General features: G+C 42.3%; 2 protein-coding genes across 5 annotated transcripts; both read left to right on the top strand.

Moving 5' to 3' along the window:
• Window positions 1–522: 522 nt before the first annotated feature.
• Window positions 523–16,048, top strand: kdm5bb (lysine demethylase 5Bb). 4 transcript variants are annotated; one of them, XM_071921396.2, is made up of 28 exons: window positions 523–851; window positions 2,363–2,440; window positions 3,098–3,220; window positions 3,330–3,500; window positions 4,134–4,190; window positions 5,189–5,326; window positions 5,599–5,692; window positions 5,834–5,952; window positions 6,236–6,394; window positions 6,620–6,739; window positions 6,830–6,988; window positions 7,182–7,363; window positions 8,156–8,318; window positions 8,480–8,599; window positions 9,094–9,288; window positions 9,584–9,765; window positions 9,958–10,082; window positions 10,322–10,472; window positions 10,605–10,719; window positions 10,867–11,222; window positions 12,193–12,331; window positions 12,478–12,657; window positions 12,756–12,917; window positions 13,057–13,542; window positions 13,683–13,767; window positions 13,912–14,120; window positions 14,213–14,482; window positions 15,077–16,048. In XM_071921396.2, exons 1-28 carry the CDS (start codon window positions 699–701, stop codon window positions 15,212–15,214), a joined length of 4,629 nt encoding a protein of 1,542 aa, XP_071777497.1. In that variant the 5' UTR covers window positions 523–698; the 3' UTR covers window positions 15,215–16,048. The 4 variants fall into 4 exon arrangements, with proteins under 4 accessions (XP_071777497.1, XP_071777495.1, XP_078144253.1 ...); XM_071921394.2 differs by having other exon boundaries at window positions 5,831–5,952; XM_078288127.1 differs by lacking the exon at window positions 4,134–4,190.
• A 946-nt stretch (window positions 16,049–16,994) lies between these two features.
• On the top strand, window positions 16,995–21,352 carry lmod1a (leiomodin 1a (smooth muscle)). The gene is made up of 3 exons (XM_071921399.2): window positions 16,995–17,275; window positions 18,448–20,112; window positions 20,286–21,352. Exons 1-3 carry the CDS (start codon window positions 17,024–17,026, stop codon window positions 20,310–20,312), a joined length of 1,944 nt encoding a protein of 647 aa, XP_071777500.2. The 5' UTR covers window positions 16,995–17,023; the 3' UTR covers window positions 20,313–21,352.

Raw genomic sequence — 21,352 nt, 5'->3', positions numbered from 1 at the left:
TGAGCTCAGACATCCTGCCAGTAAAATTATATAGGTATAATGAGTTTTTAACATTACAACAGCCTTACCTCAATGTCAGAATTTTTCTTTGACTAGGCTATAGCATAAAGCACATTAAAAACCTCTAGGCTACACCATTATAGACTCCAGGGCAGCCCTATCCCCCATCTTTTGGATGGTAAACTATAGACTTATTCTAAATTTCTCATACCAGGATGCCCGGACTGGGTAGTTATAAAAAATGTAGTTATTAAAAGATTCAAAATTAAAATGTGACAATGTGATGTCTTGATCTGAAATTCTGAGTGTAATTCTAAAACTCTTAACAATCGATGTATTATGCCACATCGCTGACAAAAAAATCAATACATATTTAGGATTAACTACTTATTGTGAAATTTATTTTACACTAAACATTATGAAATCTTGACAAATTACACAAACGTTATAGAAACTATTTGGTGTCTAGTTTTTTGAGCGGACGTGCTCACTGCCTTGGAACATTCGCTTCACTGTGCGTGGATGTGTGTGAGTGTGTATGTGTGTGTGTGTGTGTGTAAGCTGCTTCTCGTGTTGATGTCGGTTGACTACCAGCGAGTCTGACGGTGGAAAAAAGGGATAGACCCCCAGGAAAATCAAAACACGGTGATACTTTGCCGCGACTTGTCCTGTCTGAGCTCCAAGGTCGGTCCAAAACGATGACCCAGCCTCGGCCGGACGAGTTCAAGCCGCCTCCGGAGTGCCCAGTCTTCGAGCCCAGCTGGGAAGAATTTGGAGATCCCTTTGCTTTTATCAACAAGATCCGTCCAATCGCCGAAAAAACTGGCATTTGCAAAGTCCGCCCGCCTCCGGTGAGTGTGATAAAAGATGATAAAGACACTGATGCTGAATTAGTTAAGCACATCTAACTATAAGATCGTAGCTGAAGATGGATCAAGCACAAGCAAGCGCTGAGGGATTTAAAGGGACTTTTCAACATGGCGGATTCAAGGCTATGCTGATTCTTTGTGTTGCTAGCTAGCTATCATTCGTGTTCATTTTGTAGTTACCGTTGCGTTTTTGGTTGAGTTGTAGCTTGTTAGCGGTGACACAGAGACAGCAATGTCTTGAAATTTGGAGTGTTGTTGTGGCTTGCAATGTGTCAACAAAGCTTCGGTCAGGTCATTGAGGCTGACCAGCTAGCTAGCAGGCTAACGCTAGCTAGTAGCTCACCAACCTGTCATAATTTAGCACACGGCATTGACATACTTGGCTATGCGGAAGCCATTCGACTGCATAGAATATGATAATGATATGACGACGAGATAAATAGTGACGGCAACGCTAATAATCCATCTTGGCTCTTCATTCCTGAAAACCCGTGCAGTTATTCTGCATTATTTGTTGAAGAGCATCATGATGCAGTTGAGTCAGTCATCAATGTCCCCCAGTGTGTGATCCACCACCTCTTGGCCAGCTGGTACTTCTTAATGAATGGCTGGTGTTTTTAATCTTTTTGGTATTTTGTGTGGCAGAATAAAATACATATATATATTTTTCATGGTTAGCTGTCAAAAGAAATTGCCCCGTGGTGGGACAAGAACTATATTGTGTAACTACATAGACCACTATTGTTGTTACATAACAAGTTGGGACTTTTGAAGTTGTGCTCTAAACTGTCATTTTACAATACATTATAGTTGTGTAACACATTATTGTAATTTAGCCTAACTTTCTTTAAGATCAGCCACTGTTACTCATGTTCATGTATCAGCCTGTGTTAGGGTGTTGTCCTCCATGTTGGCTTTGTGGTAAGCTGGGCTGGTGAGTGAGTGTTCCATCTGGCCATTTTGTGTGTCAGTGGGGGATGTTGGCTAGTGAGTCAAAACAAGAACTTGGATCTCTCCTTGCCCGATGGGGTATTGTCATCCTATAAGCTAGGCTGTCTGTAATAATGGCACATAAATATCGATTGGTGTTCTGAATTTTAGCTGAAAATGATCCCTGTAGTCTTTTTATATCAGTAGGCCTGCTTTTCTCCCAGACTAAATTTTAACCTCAGTCTAAAAATCATATCTCCAAGCGTGCAGTCATATGCTGTGTTTATTAGCCTGATTTCTGTTTTTAGTCCTACTTTTGGTTCAGGCACTATGTGTGAAGGCTCTGAAATTTTGCTAGATGTGGGCCCATGCTTTGTGAAGAAACGGTCCTAGGCCAAGAGTCTTGAAAGAAAAATACAAATAGTATCCAAAATTGTTAATCAGTGCCAGAATGGAAATCATGAAAACTGTCCACTACAAAACTATTTAGGCTACACATTATGATGACCTTCATGTGCCATTATGTAGCGTAAAAGTTTTTTGTTTTTTTTGTGGCTGTTTAGGGTTGGCAGCCTCCATTTGCTTGCGATGTTGACAGACTTCACTTTGTTCCTCGGATCCAGAGGCTCAATGAACTGGAGGTAAGTTTGGTTATTCATCTCTGTGTTGATCTAGAAATTAACATAATTTACCATACTATTCATGTCTGTTGCAGCACTTTTATACTTATATAATTATACAGATTAATGGCATGTTGTTACCTTGTATAGATAATTGCTATTTAGGCTATATTGATTATTACAACCATGGAACAAGGGACAGTTACACGATCACCTGTTAGTGATATCACCTAACAAAGGACAAGCTGCTAATTTAGAAAGAAAATTACAAGGCCTCAATTTCACAAAATGCAGGCTAAAATAAATAAAGGGAAAGTGTATTTACAATGTTTTGTTGAACAAAGGGACACACACACACATACACACATACACACACACACACACACACACACACACACACACACACACACACACACACACAAATGCATCACCCCATCCCGCCCCACCCCCAGGTGCTTGGATAAAAATTAGTCTGGTTTGAGTTGCTCATCAACTTTGGATTATTTTTTGTGGATACATTCTTTTATCCCTTAAGTCTCTCAGTCAGGAGACAATGTAAACACTATGATTTCCTTGAATAAATTTTTTTATTTAATTAATTGATTAATTAATTAATTAATTTGTTGTTGTTTTTTTAAACCATTGTCATTGTATATGCCCATGTGTCCCTTTTCCCAGGCACAGACCAGAGTCAAGCTTAACTTCTTGGACCAGATTGCAAAATTTTGGGACTTGCAGGGGTGTGCCCTGAAGATTCCTCATGTGGAGAGGAAGATTTTGGATTTATATAAGCTAAACAAGGTTGATGTTTGATGAAATTCAACACTACATATTATTTTGATGTTTGTTTAAAAATGGCCTCCAACAGCACACATCATTAATGTAACTTTGAGCCAACCTTTTGTTTCAGCTGGTAGCAGATGAGGGTGGATTTGATCTTGTCTGTCGGGACAGGCGATGGACCAAGATTGCACTACAAATGGGCTTTGCCCCTGGCAAGGCTGTAGGCTCACACCTGCGAGGGCATTACGAGAAAATCCTCTATCCCTACAATCTCTTTCAGAATGGAACAAACCTCCTGGTGAGTTGGACACATGCATCAATATGTCAACATATCTTGTACCTAATAATAAACCCAAAGAGGAGGTTCAAGAATGGCTGGCTCATCTGTAGGTGTAGGCGTAATAATGCTTTGCTGTATAGTTATTTACAACCAGGTTTTTAACATTACAATCAAAACTCAAAGCTCAAATTTATTATGCTAAAAGAGTTATATTTCATTTTCACATTTTATATTTCAACAGTAGGCCACTAGCCATATCAAGCATTTGATTGTGGCAAACATTTGGGGGGGGGGGTATGGATAGTGGCAACACAGTAGAGTTAAGTGGACAAGTGCATTATTATGATAAGTAGTACGCATGTTCTGTGATGGACAGAAAATTATTTGTTAGGTTTATTTAGAGAGGACAAATTGGCTTCCATAATAACTTGATGTTTTTTTGAGATGCTAACTTTGTTGTTTGACTAATATATTGAGTGTGAATTGATTATCTGGTGTCTAGTCAAGATAGATAAGATAACAGCAGTTTGCACCTTCATATTTCATAACAATTTGCAAGAGAGCTCATCCAGGAGAGTGGATTGGTACTGTGTGACCTCTTGAACAGGTCACTCTAAATTGTTTAACTACCCAAGCTCTCTCTTGCCTCAGGCACCAGAGCCAGCTTCCAAACTGATGGGTTTGGAGGCTGATCCTGAACTTGAAAAGGTACAGTATGTTTGTGTCATGGTCAAGAAGCCAATAGGCCTCATAATTAACAAATTGCACGTTTATAAAGGGCTGGGCAGTATATTGACAGCTTATTGTTGTTGCAATATTTGTAGAAATTAATCTATAACAATTAGAATTACATTTTTCTTTGACAGTCTTCAAACTAAAAGACATTGGCAGCATCATATATTTGCAGCAAATGGATTGCATCAAACACCGAAGTCATTCTACATTTAAATGTGTATCTTGGCACAAATGTTCAACAGAATGTGTTGTCACTATGATAATTAGTCAGTAATTAGTAGGTAATTATTAATCAGTTCAAATATTGCAATAGAGTTTTCTGTTATAGATTGCCCAGCACTTCTTAAGGATACAGAAATGAATTAAACTGCAAACCAAAAGGCAACCCCCCTTTTTCTGCTCAACAGACACTCTTTATCTATAAACGACTCCAGCCTGTATCTGTCTGGCTTCTGATTTGCCATGTTGCCTTTTGGTTTCTGTGCTCCCTTTCTGGGGCAAAGCATAACTAACCACTTCACGCCCTGACCCCCTCTCTTTTTGGCTATTTACCTATTAGCTAGATTAATGTCAAAAACTGTATGATGAAACCTGTTAAAAATGACAATAGTATACAGTGTACAGTATACAGTATACAGCCCAGCGAATTTCACGTATCTTATTACATCTAATCAAGTTCAGGTTTCAATTTATTTCATTACCACTGGTAGGCTTAAGTAATAATTACTAATATAATTAGATCCCTTTCAAATGTAGGCTGTGGTATGCTCACATTTACTAGACACCGAAATCAATCCTCTGTCGGTGCTTCTGTATTCTTCAGATTTTAAGATACAACTTCCATTCCATTGATATCTTAATCATCATTTGCAGTTGATCACACAAACATCTCCAGTTAAGCATACACTCTCTTTGTATAAGCCAGGGAACTGTGATTATAACTGACAATTTGTGGCTCCTGTTTCTTTCAGTATGTTCAGAAACCGATCCTGCCAGTGGACAGCATGGACACCAAGGAGTACAAGCCCCACGACCTGGTTCAGAGACAGTTTGCCCAGCCGTCCGAGACTTGCCCCAATGCCCGCCGAGCCAAGCGCATGAAGTGCAATGTGGGTGTTCTTGAACAGAGCCTAAAAACACACAAACCTGACAGAAGCCTCTCCAAATAACAGCAACACAGATTTCCAAATAATACCTCACACTCCCTACTTCACTCTGTCCATCTGTGCTTCTGAAACTGAAATATGTAAAAAGTAATATGATGGAGTTAATATTCAGTTAATCTCCATGTTTTCCCACGCCATGATTTCATGGTTGTTGTTTCACCTGCACTCTCATTTCTCTCTCACTTCATTTATTTATTTATTTCTTCTTCTTGCAGTCTGTCTGTGTGAAGATGGAACCAGGCGAGCCTTGTGACAACAGGCCTAACCTGAGGAGGAGGATGGGTTCTTTTGTTGCCAAGCCAGAACCAGGTAAGGCTCAACATCCCAAAGTCCAAAAAATACTATTATACAGAACTACTATACAGACCACACAGCATTTACTTATATTGTTTATGTTAAAACCAGAAAAAAGGTGTGCTTAGTAATTCCTATATTCCTGTCACCTAGCAGAAAAAGAGATTCCAATTCCAGTGAAACAGGAACCAGTGGAGATTAAGGAACCAGTGATTGAAGTTGACAAAAACAAGTCACGATACAAGAAATACATGCCTCCAGTCCCTCCGAGCCCAGTAAGTAGGAACCCCTTTTGTCCACTATTTGGATGGGAGAAGTATGTACAAGTTATCACATTTTTTGGCCAAATAGCTATTGACCTTAGTCTATTTAGTGCACCGTCAGTCCTGCCAAATCCAAGTCCAAGCTCAGTTTTAATCACTTAGATTAAACAATGTTAATGTGATGCTGCTAAAGGTGTTTTCTTTGTCCATTCACTTTCATGTAACTTGAAGCCACTTTTGTCAGTAGTCATGGCTCTGGAACAGATTCATTACAAGCCACTCCCTTGTTCTCCAGGTGGACCTGGTTGTGTGTCTGGTGTGCGGCAGCGGGGCTGAGGAGGACCGTCTGTTGCTGTGTGACGGCTGTGACGACAGCTACCACACCTTCTGCCTGATCCCCCCTCTCCACGATGTCCCTAAAGGAGACTGGAGGTGCCCCAAGTGTCTGGCTCAGGTGAGAATAACAAGCAGTATATGCCTACCTTGTTGCAAATTCGCTCTTCATCTATGCAGCCCCCGGGGATGATATGGAAAGTCCCACTACTCCTAAAAGAGTTTACACAAAATATGTCAACGTGCAAAAGGAGAAGACAAATTAGAAATATCTATGAAAGCTATCCAAATGCTACAAAGGATATTTAACTTATTTGTTCAACCCATTTGTTTATGTCACGAGCAGGAATGCAGCAAACCTCAAGAGGCATTTGGCTTCGAGCAGGCCTACAGAGACTATTCCCTGCGTGCATTTGGGCAAATGGCTGATGCATTCAAGTCTGATTACTTCAACATGCCAGTTCATGTAAGTAGAAAAGGTTTCAGAGTAATTTTTTCAGTCTCTATTGCTGCAAGTATTTTGAATTTGAATGTTCTTGTCGTGCATTTGTTACAGATGGTACCAACAGAGCTGGTGGAGAAAGAGTTCTGGCGCTTGGTGGGAGCCATCGAGGAGGATGTTACTGTGGAATACGGAGCAGATATTGCCTCGAAGGAGTTTGGGAGTGGATTCCCCATTCGGAATGGAAAATTTAAGATTTCCCCAGCGGATGAGGTAAACCACTCGCTATACGTGAAAATATACTCTTGAAATAAGGCATTCAAAACCCTAGCTTTGTCTACAGAAACAGTGTTGTGGCAATCACATCTTTTGACGATATTAGGCAGCATCAGTAATGAAAAATTAAGTGATATAGTACGCAATAACTCCAGTGTGATTGATCTGGGAATGTCTGTCTCTCTTGCAGAAGTACCTCAAGTGTGGCTGGAACCTCAACAACATGGCGATGATGGACCCGTCCGTACTGACTCATGTCACAGCCGACATCTGTGGAATGACTCTGCCATGGCTCTATGTTGGCATGTGCTTCTCCTCCTTCTGCTGGCACATCGAGGACCACTGGAGCTACTCCATCAACTACCTGCACTGGTACGTTGGGATATAGATTGGTGATACAGCTTTTCAGAATCAGAAATACTTTATTGATCCCTGAGGGTTTCGTTGCAGTTGCTCACAGAAATATATATATAGGCATAGAGAAATTATAAGAAAAATAGAAATAAGAAAATAAATATAAAAATATGTAGAATATGTGCATTATACTACAATAAAATAAAAATATGTAAAGTACCGTATGTGCATTATAAAAATATGTGCAAATAAAAATATGTAAAGTGTGTGCATTATGCTACAATATATAACAACAATAATATAGAAATAAGAAAAATAAGAAATTTGTGGGTGGGTGTGGGGGAGGAGGAGTAGGAGGAAATCCCTGACCTGGGCCTTTCACTCCTGCTTTTTTCCTTCCCCTTTGTTTTAAATTATTGCACAAAATTATTACCGGAATCAGTATTGCACAGTTTAAAATATAAGTTATAAATTATGGGGTTATTAAGCTGCTGACGGGTGAAATAAGTCCAAGGTCCAGTCTATTGACTCAGAGTGTCTGACACGCTGAGGGAGGAGTTGAAAAGTTTGATGGCCACAGGCAGGAATGACTTCCTGTGGCGCTCTGTGGTGCATCTTGGTGGAATGAGTCTCGCACTGAATGTACTCCTGTGCTTGACCGGCACGTCAGTTTTAGTTTTTCTTGACCAAAGCAGAGAGATATGTGGTTATAACATGTGTTGGTAAACATCAGGTCTAGACCTCCTGGTTTTCTCATCATTTTTGGCATGTCTGAACTGAACTCTGCTGTTTAACTTATTCACTACAAAGGGGGGAACCGAAAACGTGGTACGGAGCTCCTGGTTTTGCTGCAGAACAGCTGGAGGCGGTGATGAAGAAACTGGCTCCAGAGCTGTTTGAGTCCCAGCCTGACCTTCTCCACCAGCTGGTCACCATCATGAACCCCAACACCCTGATGTCCTACGGAGTCCCAGTACGTCTTCATTTAGCTGCTTTCAAATTTACTGATTCTTTCTGTCTCTCTCACCTCACAGTAATGCGCTTCTGTAGTGATGGCTGATATATTCATGAATGACGAGATGGTTTTTCTGTAACAGGGAAATAATTATTTTTTTTGCCACCCCTGCCTTTTAGATTTACAGAACAAACCAGTGTGCCGGTGAGTTCGTTGTTACCTTTCCCAGAGCCTACCACAGTGGCTTCAATCAGGGCTTCAACTTTGCTGAGGCAGTCAACTTCTGCACTGTGGATTGGGTATGTTCCTCTTGGTTTATCATTCAATTTGTATTGTTCCTAACAATAGCTCTTAGCCATTTTATAACCACTGTAAAGTGTTGCCTCAAGTGGCTCATTGCTTTTATAAGATGGCGGTAACATCATTGTTACCAATTGTATCAATTTTTCAATTAATCTTTTATAATAATAATGTTGCACCAAGCAATATAGTTCTGAAACAGTAGCTAAATAAAGTGCTTGCTAAGCAACACATAAGTAGTGGTATGAGTTGTGGGTTTTGGTTAGTGCATCAATATTTTAATTAACTGTTATGTGGTCCCAGAGTATTTTTTATCAGGTATTTTACAATGGCATCCAACGTGACTCAGCCAATCAGAACTGAGGACCGGGACTATCCATTTTCTAATTTATTTTATGGATTAGCCTCTCCAGTGAAACGGTAGTGTGTGTAAATCTGACATGAAGTGAACTGTCCTTGTAACCCATCTTTTTTTTCCACTCTACTATACCAGATGCCCCTCGGCAGGCAGTGTGTTGACCACTACCGTCTGCTGCACCGGTACAACGTCTTCTCCCATGACGAGATGGTTTGCAACATGGCCTCTAAAGCAGAGACGCTCGATGTGGTCCTGGCATCAGCTGTCCACAAGGACATGGCCATCATGATCCGTGAAGAGCAGGGACTGAGAGAGAAAATCAAGAAAATGGTAGGGTGGGACTCGTATCATGTTGTTGCACCATTATACTGTATATTGTGCAAGTTTTCTGGCAAGATTGAGTCCTGCTCAATGTGTAAAAACATGTGTAAGCCAGTCACTTTATCTGTAAAAGCTTTGCAAGTAGTTAGTCATGCTGGTGCAATAGGTTCTAGGCTTGCTTTATACTTATTACATGATTAACAATGTAATGAGAAACCATGTTTGCTCAAGCAAAAAGCTGCTGTGTTGCCCTATACTTGAGGATTTTGCTATAAACTCTGTTGTTATTGTCTTGCTCCCTTAGGGGGTGTTGCATTGCAAGGAGGCAAAATACGATCACCTCCAGGATGACGAGCGGCAGTGTGCCAAGTGCAGGACCACCTGCTACCTGTCTGCCGTGACTTGTCCCTGCAGCCCAGGAGTGCTGGTCTGTCTGCACCACATCAACGACCTCTGCTCCTGCCCTGTCGCCAACTACACACTGAAGTAAGTCTCTCTGGAGCTGATTTAGAGCTCGTTAAAGGCTTTAGACACAGAGATGAGAGTACAGGGGCTGTATGAGATTTATGAACACATTGAATATGTCTGTAGAGATAAATTTCATAACTGAATACTTCTGTTATCGTGAGATTACCACTTGTGCTCCCCGTAATGTCAGTGTTGCATTTTCTCATTCAGTTTCAGATTTACACTGGACGACCTCTTCCCCATGATGAACGCTGTGAGACAGCGAGCTGAATTGTATGATGGATGGGCTTCCCGTGTGGTGCAGACACTCGAGGCTAAACTGGAAAAGAAGAAAGGTGAGGAGCGAATGAGAGTGAATGAGAAAACTAAGGATTAAGCAAATATGACGACATGTAATATCATAGTCATCACAGGTGAAAATGAATAAAAAAAAACATGTAAGCACCAAGTCATTGAATGCTGAGCACGTTATTCACGTTGTGAATGCTACATTTAGTGGTGAGCCAGCCCTCATAACTTCAGTCTAGGCAGCCTGTGATTTCCCTGTGTGATTAACCAGGTGTTCTCTCCTCAGGCCTGGCAGTCTTTCGCTCCCTTCTTGCTGAATCAGAAACCAACACGTTCCCTGAGAACGACCTCCTGCGTCGGCTGCGTCTAGTCACACAGGATGCAGAGAAGTGCTCCTCGGTGGCACAGCAGCTATTGAATGGCAAAAGGCAGACCAGGTAGAGTGCAAACACCCCACCATGCTGTCAGATAGGCATATACTTTAGTTGTCATCCCATTAGGAAATAGTATTACAGTGTTGTGACATAAATACGGCTTATTCCTTTCATTGTTTTGACATCCTCCCCTAGGTATCGGTGTGGTGGTGGGAAATCACAGAGCCAGCTGAGTGTGGAGGAGCTGAGTTCATTTGTGAGGCAGCTTTATAACCTTCCCTGCAGTCTCACTCAAGCCCCCTTGTTAAAGGTAGGCTGAAGGGGAGAAAGGCACCCTGTGATGTTATGACATTGAAATGAGATTAATAATGGTGTAGGCAACCACGTGTTTTGCTGTGGTATAGTATTTTGAATACCTGTACATCTGGTTTGAACATTTCTCGATGTCCGTCCTTAGGAACTCTTGAATCGCATCGAAGACTTCCAGCAGCACAGTGAGAAGGTCCTGGCGGATGAAGTCCCCGGCGTTGCTGAGATCCAGAGCCTGTTGGATGTCAGCTTTGACTTTGACGTGGAGCTGCCTGAGCTGCCTCGCCTGAGAGTGAGGCTGGAACAGGCACGCTGGCTGGAGGGCGTGCAGCAGGCCGGCACCCAGCCTGCCACCCTGACGCTGGAGACCATGAGGAGGCTCATCGACCAGGGAGTCGGCCTGGCCCCGCATCCATCCGTGGAGAAAGCCATGGCTCGCCTTCAGGAGCTGCTCACTGTGTCAGAGCACTGGGAGGACAAGGCGAGCAGCCTCCTCAAAGCCAGGTGAGGGCAGCACCGACTGGGCCAAGACGCAGTATCTAAGCGACTGGGTGGAAACAACACCCACAAGGTTTAGAAAGGGAAACTGAAAGGTTGCTATGCTCTGTTTATAGTAGCCTCAAACTGAAAACTAATGCAAAACATTATGTTTCTGTCCACTGTCCACTGTTATCACAGTGTTTTACCACCAAACAGGGGTGTTGTTATTTTGTTTTACCAGAGAGAGCTTTAACTTTTTGTCCAAGTATTTGCACTGATTTTTAACTGAATAATGTAGTATTACATCAGTGCTCCTGATTTTGCTTCATTTTAATTACAGCTAGTGCAAAATGCTGCTGCTAGAATATTCAACAAGATCAACAAAAAGTGAGCATGCATATTTAGTTCTGCCCTCATTCCATCGGCACTTAGTGCTATTCAGTATTAACTGTCACAAGTGCTTTCCAAAGGCTTTTAATGGCATGGCTATCAGGAATGTGCATCTGTGCTCTCCATATTTCAAATTAACTAACTTTGGGTCAGGCCTTTATTTTCTGCATCTCCCAAAAGTGTAATGATCATTGTTACAGCAGCTTTGAATTTTGAGATTCACAGCTTGCTTAAGATAGCGTTTATTAGCGTTTCCCACGATGTTTGACACTTCTCATGACTTAGAACTTTATTTCCATATCACAGTAGTTGTGGCTCCACAGAATGTGGCTGTAAAAACTCAGCAAGGTTCTTGGTTTTCAGAATAAGTGTAGGGTATAACATGGTCAAAACTGTCCTACCAGACCTTTATATTGGAGAAGACAGGTTTTGCATAGCACTGGATATTTGCAGTTGAAGGTGTTGCATGAGTGCAAAATAAATCTTTAAAAAGTTTCTTGTGAGGATTTCTGTATCTTTCATAGATAGTTATTAACTTGAAGGTGATGCAGGTGTTTGTTGCCAAGCTTATTAGCTAAATCAGTTATATTTTACTCTCCACCAGACCACCACACTCCATAGAGACTCTGAGTGCTGCTGCTGAGAAGGCGTCTGGCATCCCTGCTTACCTCCCTAACTGTCTGCTTCTGAAGGACACCATCAGAAAAGCCAGAGAGTGGCTTCAGGAAACCGAGGAGCTTCAGGTTTGGACACACTTGACCTGGCATGACCAGGAGGAACATTATTTTCACGTTATCTTTGGATATTGCACTCTATATTATTGCTCTTTAAACTCAAAGTGATCTTTGATTTGGTTCGAATAACGCTGAAATAACCCACCGTCTTTCAGGCTGGTGGTCACGTACCTATGGTGGACAACGTGTCTGATATGGTGCTGCGAGGACAAGCCATTCAAGTACATCTGGAGCCTTTGGAGAGGCTTGAGACTTTGGTGGGAGAAGTGCAGGAATGGAAAGAATCTGCAGCTACAACTTTCCTGCTGAAAACCTCTCCCTTTACTTTACTGGAGGTAAATCTTATAACAACTTATAATCAATCTAAAGCCACTGAGGTCCTGCTAGTGCAACAGACTGACTGACATGTATTATTTGTTTTTGTTCATCACAGGTCCTGTGTCCAAGATGTGAGGTTGGAAATTTAGGTTCTCCAAAGAGAAAGTCCAAGAAAGTGAAAGAATTACCTCAGAGTAACAAAAAGAAAACAGCCAGGCTAAACACTCTCTCTGATGTGGAGAAGGCGCTCTCAGAGACCAAGGACTCTACCTCGGCTGTAAGTGCAGTAACTTTGACAGCTGCCTGTAATGAGCGTAAAAGGGGCCAAGGGTTTTGTCAGAGCAGTAGATTTTTCCGTACCAGGTCTCACTGTCAAGAAGTGCCTCGAATAAATAAGTATCTATTTTATTCACCAGATGGCAACTCTGGAGGAGCTGCGGGTGAGGGAGATGGAGGATCTCTCCATTCTCAGGGCAGCTAATGAGTCGAAGCTCCTTCCCACGGCAGACTGCATGGACCTGAAGGTGTGCGTCTGTCAGAAGGCCCCCATGGGAGCAATGCTGCAGTGCGAGCTCTGCAGGGACGCGTTCCACAGCGTGTGCGTCAGGGACCCGTCGGACACCTGCGCGGCCCAGCCGTGGCTCTGTCCGCAGTGCCGGCGATCTGAAAAGCCCCCCCTGAACAAGGTCCTCTCCCTGCTGGCGTCCCTGCAGCGCATACGGGTGCGCCTGCCGGAGGGCGAGGCACTGCACTATGTGGTCGAGAGGACGGCCGACTGGCAGCACCGGGCACAGCAGGTTTCGCAGTCCTTTAACCTACCAGAGCTGGAAGAGAGACCTGGAACTCCGCCCACTCTGACCCGCTGGGCGTCAGGCAGCCACAATGCTGACAACAACGCCCAGGTCAACCAGCAGTTCCTTTGACTTGACTGCCAGTTTTTGTAGCAGATCATTTGAAAAATTGTATTACTTACACACTCGTTGAAAATATACAGGTTGACATTTTGAATAACCAAACTTGTGTTTTGATGTTTCTGATCCAGGCTCCTTGTTTGACTCCAGAGTGGAATAGGACAAGCCATGCTCAGACTGTCTTTTACACAGAGCAGAGATGCATACCTCTACAGGGTCAGTGTCGTGTTATTCTGAACTGTAGTAGTAACTAAATGGGAAAACACATTTCCGTAAAGTGTTGATATATCTTGAAAACAGGATTTTTGGTTAATCGTGCAGTATAATAGTATATATTCTCTGTAATTTTCTTTGCGGCAGGTTTGAGTAGGGATCTTGAGGAGCTGATGGTGGAGGGACTCCTGCTGCAGGTGTCTCTGCCAGAGATCCAGAACCTCTACCACGTTTTACTGGACAGGGTCCCAACCCACCACACCAATGGATGCATGTCGCCACCACAAGACGACTCCACAGACTGTGACAAACACACGCAGTACAACTCTCAGGGAAAAAATCTGCCACAGAAAGAGGTTAATAAACCTGCCACCAAATGCAAGGAATGAGATGCATTTCAAAGCTGCTACGATGGCAGTTTTAAATTTTAACTGTTTTATATTTTCAGGATGGGGTCGCCGGCGTGAAGGAGGTTATGAATGGCTCAGAAAAGAAAGCCAAGCGGCATTTGGAGAGGGAGAGTCTAGCGGCGGAGCGCAGGGGAAAGGACAAAAAGCACTATCACAAGAGACAGAAGATGAATAAAGAGAAGAACCTGGAGCGCAGGGCGGCCTCGACCTCTTCCTCCCCCCGCTCCGATTTCTCCCAGTCAGATGACTCTGATGAGGAAATGGCCATGTGTCCGGCAGAGAGGTGTCAGCTGCCAGAGGGAGATGAGGTGAGGAAAATGGCTTCAATTATACATCCTGTCCACCTTATTCGGGTTGTCACTGATGTTCGCATCAGTAGGCAGGGATGTAGTGGAGGGTAAAACCACCAAAATACAGTTAACCCACCGTTCTTTCACCGAATATACTTGACCTCTTTTTAGACTAAATAGATAGTCATAAATAGATTTAATTATTATTATTTTTATTTAATTATTTCATAGATTTAAATACATGGTTTACATCATAGTAAGTAACATCAAACTGATGTAAGGCATCTGAGGATAGGGTCTTTAAAGCAAAAATGAACCTAAATTGTTTTTCTGAAATCATAGGTTTTTGGTGATATTGTTTGTTGTTTTCCTTATGATTATCATCAACTGGAAGTCATAGTTTTTCTTCTATTTCCCATTTTCTGTGTCATACTTGATCTGGATGGTAAAATCTGTTGTAAATCTGAAATGCGAGCGCCTCTCTAGATCAAGGTCACTGGGAAACCTTATCAAGACTCAATCCAGAGGAAGCACTGGAGCTCGCGGATCATATTATTTCATATCGTGTTCCCTCTTTATTAAGGTGCAAATGACTTGTGTGTGTCCCTCCAGGTGGATTGGGTCCAGTGCGACGGCAGCTGTAACCAGTGGTTCCACCAAGTCTGCGTGGGCGTCACAGCTGAGCTGGCAGAGAAGGAGGACTACATTTGCGTCGGCTGTACAATAAACGATGGACACATGAGAAAGTGAAGAGAAAATTGAGATTTTTTTTTTTTGAAGGATGGCTGGAGAGGTCTGCCCGTCAATCCGTTATAGCAAGCCACCAGTCTGGATGTGTCACTGATCCTTTATCCCCTTCACCCCCTGTCCCGTCTGTCCAACCCTTTTGTAACAACGGTGCTATCTCCTCTTTATTGACTTGTTGTCCAGAACTATACTGTTTAGTTATTTTTTTGTATTTTTACATATATATATATATTATATATATTTCTTTCTTCCTATGAATTGTTTGTGGTTGTCTAAAAGAAAAAAAAAAACAGGATGTGGAGTGTGCTGCATGGGATTCCATTACATTGGTGCAGAGGAGTCTTAACGAACATGATGCACCCTGTAAAGATCAAGGGTTAATTATATTATCTTCTTTGGAACCTCCTTGCATGCAAAACCAGAGATAAGGGGAGAGAAGTAAAGGTTTTCACCCCCTGTCCCCCTCCCCTAAAAAAAATGACTATTACAACTTTTTTTTCTTTGAAACCCAGTGTTTAGTACATGCATCTTAATATAATTATTCCCGATTTTTGTAGAATAGGTTTATTTATCTGAGCAATAATTTTTGTCTGAATTGACTTAAATGGCTTGATCTCCGCTGAATTGTGTTGGTGCTTTAGCAATGGTGTGGTGTACAGAATGCTAAATAGATGGATGGCTTACAGCTGTGGAGTGACAATGTAGCAGGCTGAAGGAAAGAAACTGCTTACATTTGCTGCCACAGCATGTGATTTGGCTTAGGATACTTTGAGAAGGCCGTGGGGTAGTTAAAGACGTTGCAAGTTTATATTGTGGAATAAAACCCTTTTGTTCTATGAACAAGTCTCATCCTTTCCCTTGATCATGATAGAAACAAACCACTAGATGTCCTCATAAACATGGCTTCAATGAGAATATCATTTAGAGTTGTAGCCTATTTACTTCTGTCTACATCTAGTTTACATTTCCCCTAATCATTTCCTGCATGCCGTATCTAATTATATTTTTTAACATGAACTCGCTTTTCATAGTTTTGAAAGTACAACTTAACAGTGTCTAGATTTAAATTAACTGCTGTCCCGGCTAACAAAGACGCCCTAAAATAAAAAGACACGGATGTGACAAAGTTTGCATGGCGACATATTTTGAGGGATTATTTCCTGGCGGAGACTTCCATTTGTTCCCGAGGGTGTCGTAGTGCGCGCCCTGATATGAGAACATAAACAAAAACATAAAACCTTGTGAAGAAAGGGTAAAACAAAATCTGACAAAACCAAAGGAAGGCTTCGTGTTTACTGTGATGGACTATCTAGCTCGGGCAATGTTCAAGGCTGTGGAGGTTGTTTTTCATACTGAAAAGAAAAAAAAAATAAACGGCAGCAAATGAGCTTCTTCTGAAGGGAGGAGCCCTGATATCTCCAACTGTTTTGTCTGTGCAGACACAGCTAGGCTACCTAGACTTGGCATAAACTTCCAAAAAACACCATAATGTATTCCCACTCCGATTCTTTTTTTTCCTCCACTCATAAATTAAAAAACCAGAAACTGTCTTTTAACAGTGCCAGCTAAGTTATTTCAGTGTGCTTCACCCTGTTATGTGACTGGAGAGGCGGTCCGGACGGTCCACCTGATAAACCAATGGTCCCGCTCTTCTCCAAAATAGGGTGTGAGGAGGAAGGCGAAGCTAATGGAGGTTAGTGCCAGAAGGAGGTCCATTACTGTGTGACCATAAACCGTCTATCGCAGGTGTAAAGAAGACCAAATACCCCACATAATAAACCGGGCCAGCTGCCTCCTCCGGGCCGCCCGATAATGTCCAAAGTGCGTGATGAGAGCACCGGTGAGGAGGAGATTGACAGACTGCTGGCCTGTCTGACGGCCGCGGAGGTGGAGGAGCTGGGGAATGAACTGATGGATATCGACCCGGACCCGGCCGTGCCTGTCGGGCTCCGGCAGAGGAACCAGACGGAGAAGAAGCCGTCGGTCCAGTACAACAGGGAGGCGATGCTGGACTTCTGTGAGCAAGAGACCAAGAAGCTCATTCAGAGGGAAATGTCCTTTGAGGTTTGGTGATTTACTTTTTTTTTGTCTCCCATCCCAAGCTGCGTTTGAATTATTCCATTCTTAATTATTAGTAACCTGTAGGATTCAACTTAAGTGTTACGTAAGGCTTTATCTGGGTAAATGCAACTTCTTGTGGTGTGTTTCTTTGAGGTGGACCTCTGCATATTGTGTAGATATATGGAACTGAGGCAAGCAAAAAGGATGCAATGGATGTAAAGTGAGTGCCCAGTTGCAATTTTCCTATAGAGGCATATCTAATTTTGGAACAAATCTCTTCAATTGTTAGGAACCAAACATACAACCATATTCATGACTTATTTTATTGCATATGCTCCATTTCTATGGGTTGTATATCTCTATACCAGTGTGAAAAGGCAGAATGTCTGATTAAAATAAATAAAAAATATGTCTACGACAGAGCAAGGCTCCCCCTGTCTAATCTGCCACAACAAACAACATGATACAACAAGGACATGCAGATTTTAAATTGGCATGCGATGATGATTATTTCAGAGCAGAGTTGTCATCATTCAGGTATTTCATGCATGTTTATCAGATTCATAACCACTCAGAAACAAGTCAAAATGGAGCTACTACAGACCTGTAATAGAAACCCAACCATACAAATTAGTCTACACAACAAACTACTGTTATAATACACTGTGCATTTCCTTTTGCACTGCTATCTCAAATCTCAATTTCCTTCACTTTTAAAGTCAGTTTCCTTTAACAGCAGGGAATGGAGCTCAGGGACTGCAGCAGGCTTGCTCATGCAGGCACGCTGCTCGTAATGTGAAGACAAATTAAATTCCTGTACATGAGGCTACTGCCAAGCCATAGTGCCTTTTAAGGACTGGACAGTTAGAGTTTCTTCAACACACTCTTGTAAATCTCTTCCAGCATGTTTTTCTACAACAGCTTGCTTTCTAGATTCAAAACACTGACCAATGGGGCAATGTTCACAAGCACAACATATTATTTTATCATTTAAGTTCTGTAATGGTTTAACAGATAAACCCCTGACTTTTTATTTGCATAATAAACAAAAATGGATTTGCTCATGGGTGGCGTAGCCTCCCTGAACATTCATTTTGTTGAAGTGTTTTGACAATGTTATTGTGCAATTATAATATCTTTATGATACACTGCTCTTAATCTGCTTCTCACTGAAGGGGGAGCCAAAAACCGACAGTGAGAGAAGAGGAAGCCAAACTACGACAGAGGTGGAGAAAGGTTGTGACAGCTGTGACACCCTAACAATACCAGATCACTGCAGTGGAATAAAAGCTGACGCCACCGATTTGGATATAAATAAGAATGACAGATCTGAGGACACAAAAGAGAAGCAAGAGAACAAACAATTGGAGTGTGCTGGTGTGTTTCAAGACAGCAACAGGGAAGAAAGTCAGAGTGTAAAGCTAACAGAAGCTGAGGGTACGCTAGAGGTGAAGGGGAAAAACAAGGAGCCTACGAAACAGAAGAGGCGTGGCTGCAAAACACATGACCTCATATCAAAATTACAAAGAAAAAACGAGACTGAAGTAGAGAAGGGCAGAAAAGAGGAGAGCAGAAAGAGAGCAGACTGCAAAACCAAAGAACTAATTTCAAAGCTGCAAGGCCAAGGTGAGAAAGAGGATAGGAGGGGGATGGACAGACATGAAAAAAGACAAAAATTTAAGGATAGCAAAATTAGAGGACTCCACCCTGAAAAGGAAAGGCAAAGTGAACTGAGGGGATCTACAGTGGAAGACAATAAGATTAGTGAGAAGGAATATCACAAAGACAACACAAAGTCACACAAGAAAGCATGGTCCAGAGAAAAGACAACAGGGACTGGTAATAAATGTGAAACTGACAATGCAAAACTATCAAGCAGCAATAGCAAAGAATCCCCAGCAGGTGAAACAGAGGAGGGCGAGGGCGATGTTTCCAGTATGTTTGATGAACTGCTTGAGAGAGTCAGGAGAAATGACCCGTCACTGACCGAGCTGAACGTCAACAACTCGGACGTGATCCAAACTCAGACGCTCATCCAGTTTGCAGAAGCACTTCACGACAACGTACACGTAAATACTTTGGCTTTGGCAAACACTCGGGCCGACGACCATGTAGCTTATGCCGTTGCTGACACTCTGCAGAGCAACGCCTGCCTGACCAGCATTAATCTGGACTCCAACCACCTCACCAGCAAAGGCATCCTGGCTCTGATCCGCGCGATAGAGAACAACACGACCGTCACCGAGCTTCGCTTCCACAACCAGCGGCACATATGTGGGGGGAAAACGGAGATGGAGATGGCTAAGATGTTAAAAGGCAACACCGCGCTGCTAAAGCTGGGCTATCACTTTGAGCTGGCCGGGCCCAGGATGACGATGACCAGCATCCTGAGTCGCAATATGGACCAGCAGCGCCAAAGACGGATGCTAGAGAAGAAGCAGGCCGAGCAAACCCGTCCAGCTCAGTCTGGCCTGAAATCCCCCTCATTCCAGCACATTCCTCCATCCAGACACACAACACTAAAGAGCCCTCTAGACGTGCAGCAGGTCAACAAGGAAAAAACCACGCTCCCTCTGTTCAAGGAGAAAGGACGCATCATTAAGACACAGTATCCCTCCTCCACTGACCCCTCACTTGGACCCTGCGTCAAGGTAACACCAAAGGCTAAGGCTGGCCGATCTGGGCAGGTTTCTACACCGGCTGCTCCTCCTGCTCCCACGCTGGAAGGCCTGTCACCCAGTAAACTGGATCGTCAGACTTCACGACAGACTGGAGGGAGAAACTCCAGGGATCAGTTGCTGGACTCCATTCGCAACAGCGCATTGAAAGCTCTCAAAAAGGTTAGAACTGATGAAAAGGATATGATCTCATTATGTATTAAACAATTAGCAATAGCATAACTTAAGGCCCTGCAAATGAGGCAAATATTAAATCGTGTAAATTGGATTTTCGTAATTACATTTCACATGTGAACAGTGAATAAATTATCAGTAAGCCTCTTTCTCTCTTGCAGGTTGATGTTCCAAAGCGTCTTCGCTAAAGAATGAGATGCGCTTAACTGAACCGCACCTGACTAACTGTAGTTTGTGAACATGAAATATCTTCAAATATCCAACTGATTTGGTGTTATTATGAGTGGATGGATGACTCTTGGAGCAAGTCTACAGTTGGAAAGGAAATTTCAACTGTGTCTTCACATTCAAAGCCCTGTGGTTTGTCCTCACATCATATATATATCTGTTCTTTGATGTCTCTTTTATTTTATAATGTTGAGCTAAAGCTCAGTCACTGTTGCTATGCACCAATTTATTTTTACACTGAAAAATGAGAACAATAGGAGAGTGTGTGTACCCTCTTAAGACAATCTGTGGTTTGTACTATGAGCTTAAAGGACAGTATATAGGTAAATGTTCATAGGTTTCTATTAGTAGAATGACAGAGCATACCAAAGAAGTAGAGATATAATTATATTTAAATAAGTTACAATATAATTTTGTGCCTGATGTTAGCTTATGGTTTATAACTTTTATGACTGTGGACCTCTATTGTAATACGTTCCTCAACTTGTTTGTTTGAACAAAGGCTGGAACATTTTGTTTGACTAACATAGTAACATTGTCTTAAGCACACATCAAGATGATATTCATACCCATAAGTCATCCTGTGATGCACTGCCTCCTGTCTGTTTGTCATGAATTCAATATCCATATTTGGCCATTGTAATGAGGAAGATATGCAGTAAGAGTAACTCATCCAATCCATTCAATTATTGGGCCATAGCCAACTGGGCGTCTCGCTCTGTTATGTAGGGCTTTGTCATGCCAAAAGGCACTGAGAATAGTCAGGCTCACAGTGACAGTGGAAATATGTCAATAAAAAAGGGGAAGATCAAATGGAGGGAAATATTTAGACACTACCAATTTTGTGACCCACTTAATAGTTAAAATGTGTTTAAAAACCAAATGAAATGGCAGCTGAGGTGTCACCGATAGCCTACAGACCACTGGGCTTCTGGCAAAACAATCTTTGGTGGGTGTTGTGAGACAGTTCTGCTGTACTGAGACTATATAAAATGTTATG

Source organism: Centroberyx gerrardi, chromosome 14 (assembly GCF_048128805.1).
Source record: "Centroberyx gerrardi isolate f3 chromosome 14, fCenGer3.hap1.cur.20231027, whole genome shotgun sequence".
Lineage (NCBI taxonomy): Eukaryota > Metazoa > Chordata > Actinopteri > Beryciformes > Berycidae > Centroberyx > Centroberyx gerrardi.
The sequence above is the reverse complement of the archived record's forward strand: the minus strand, read 5'-3'. Positions and strand labels throughout refer to the sequence as shown.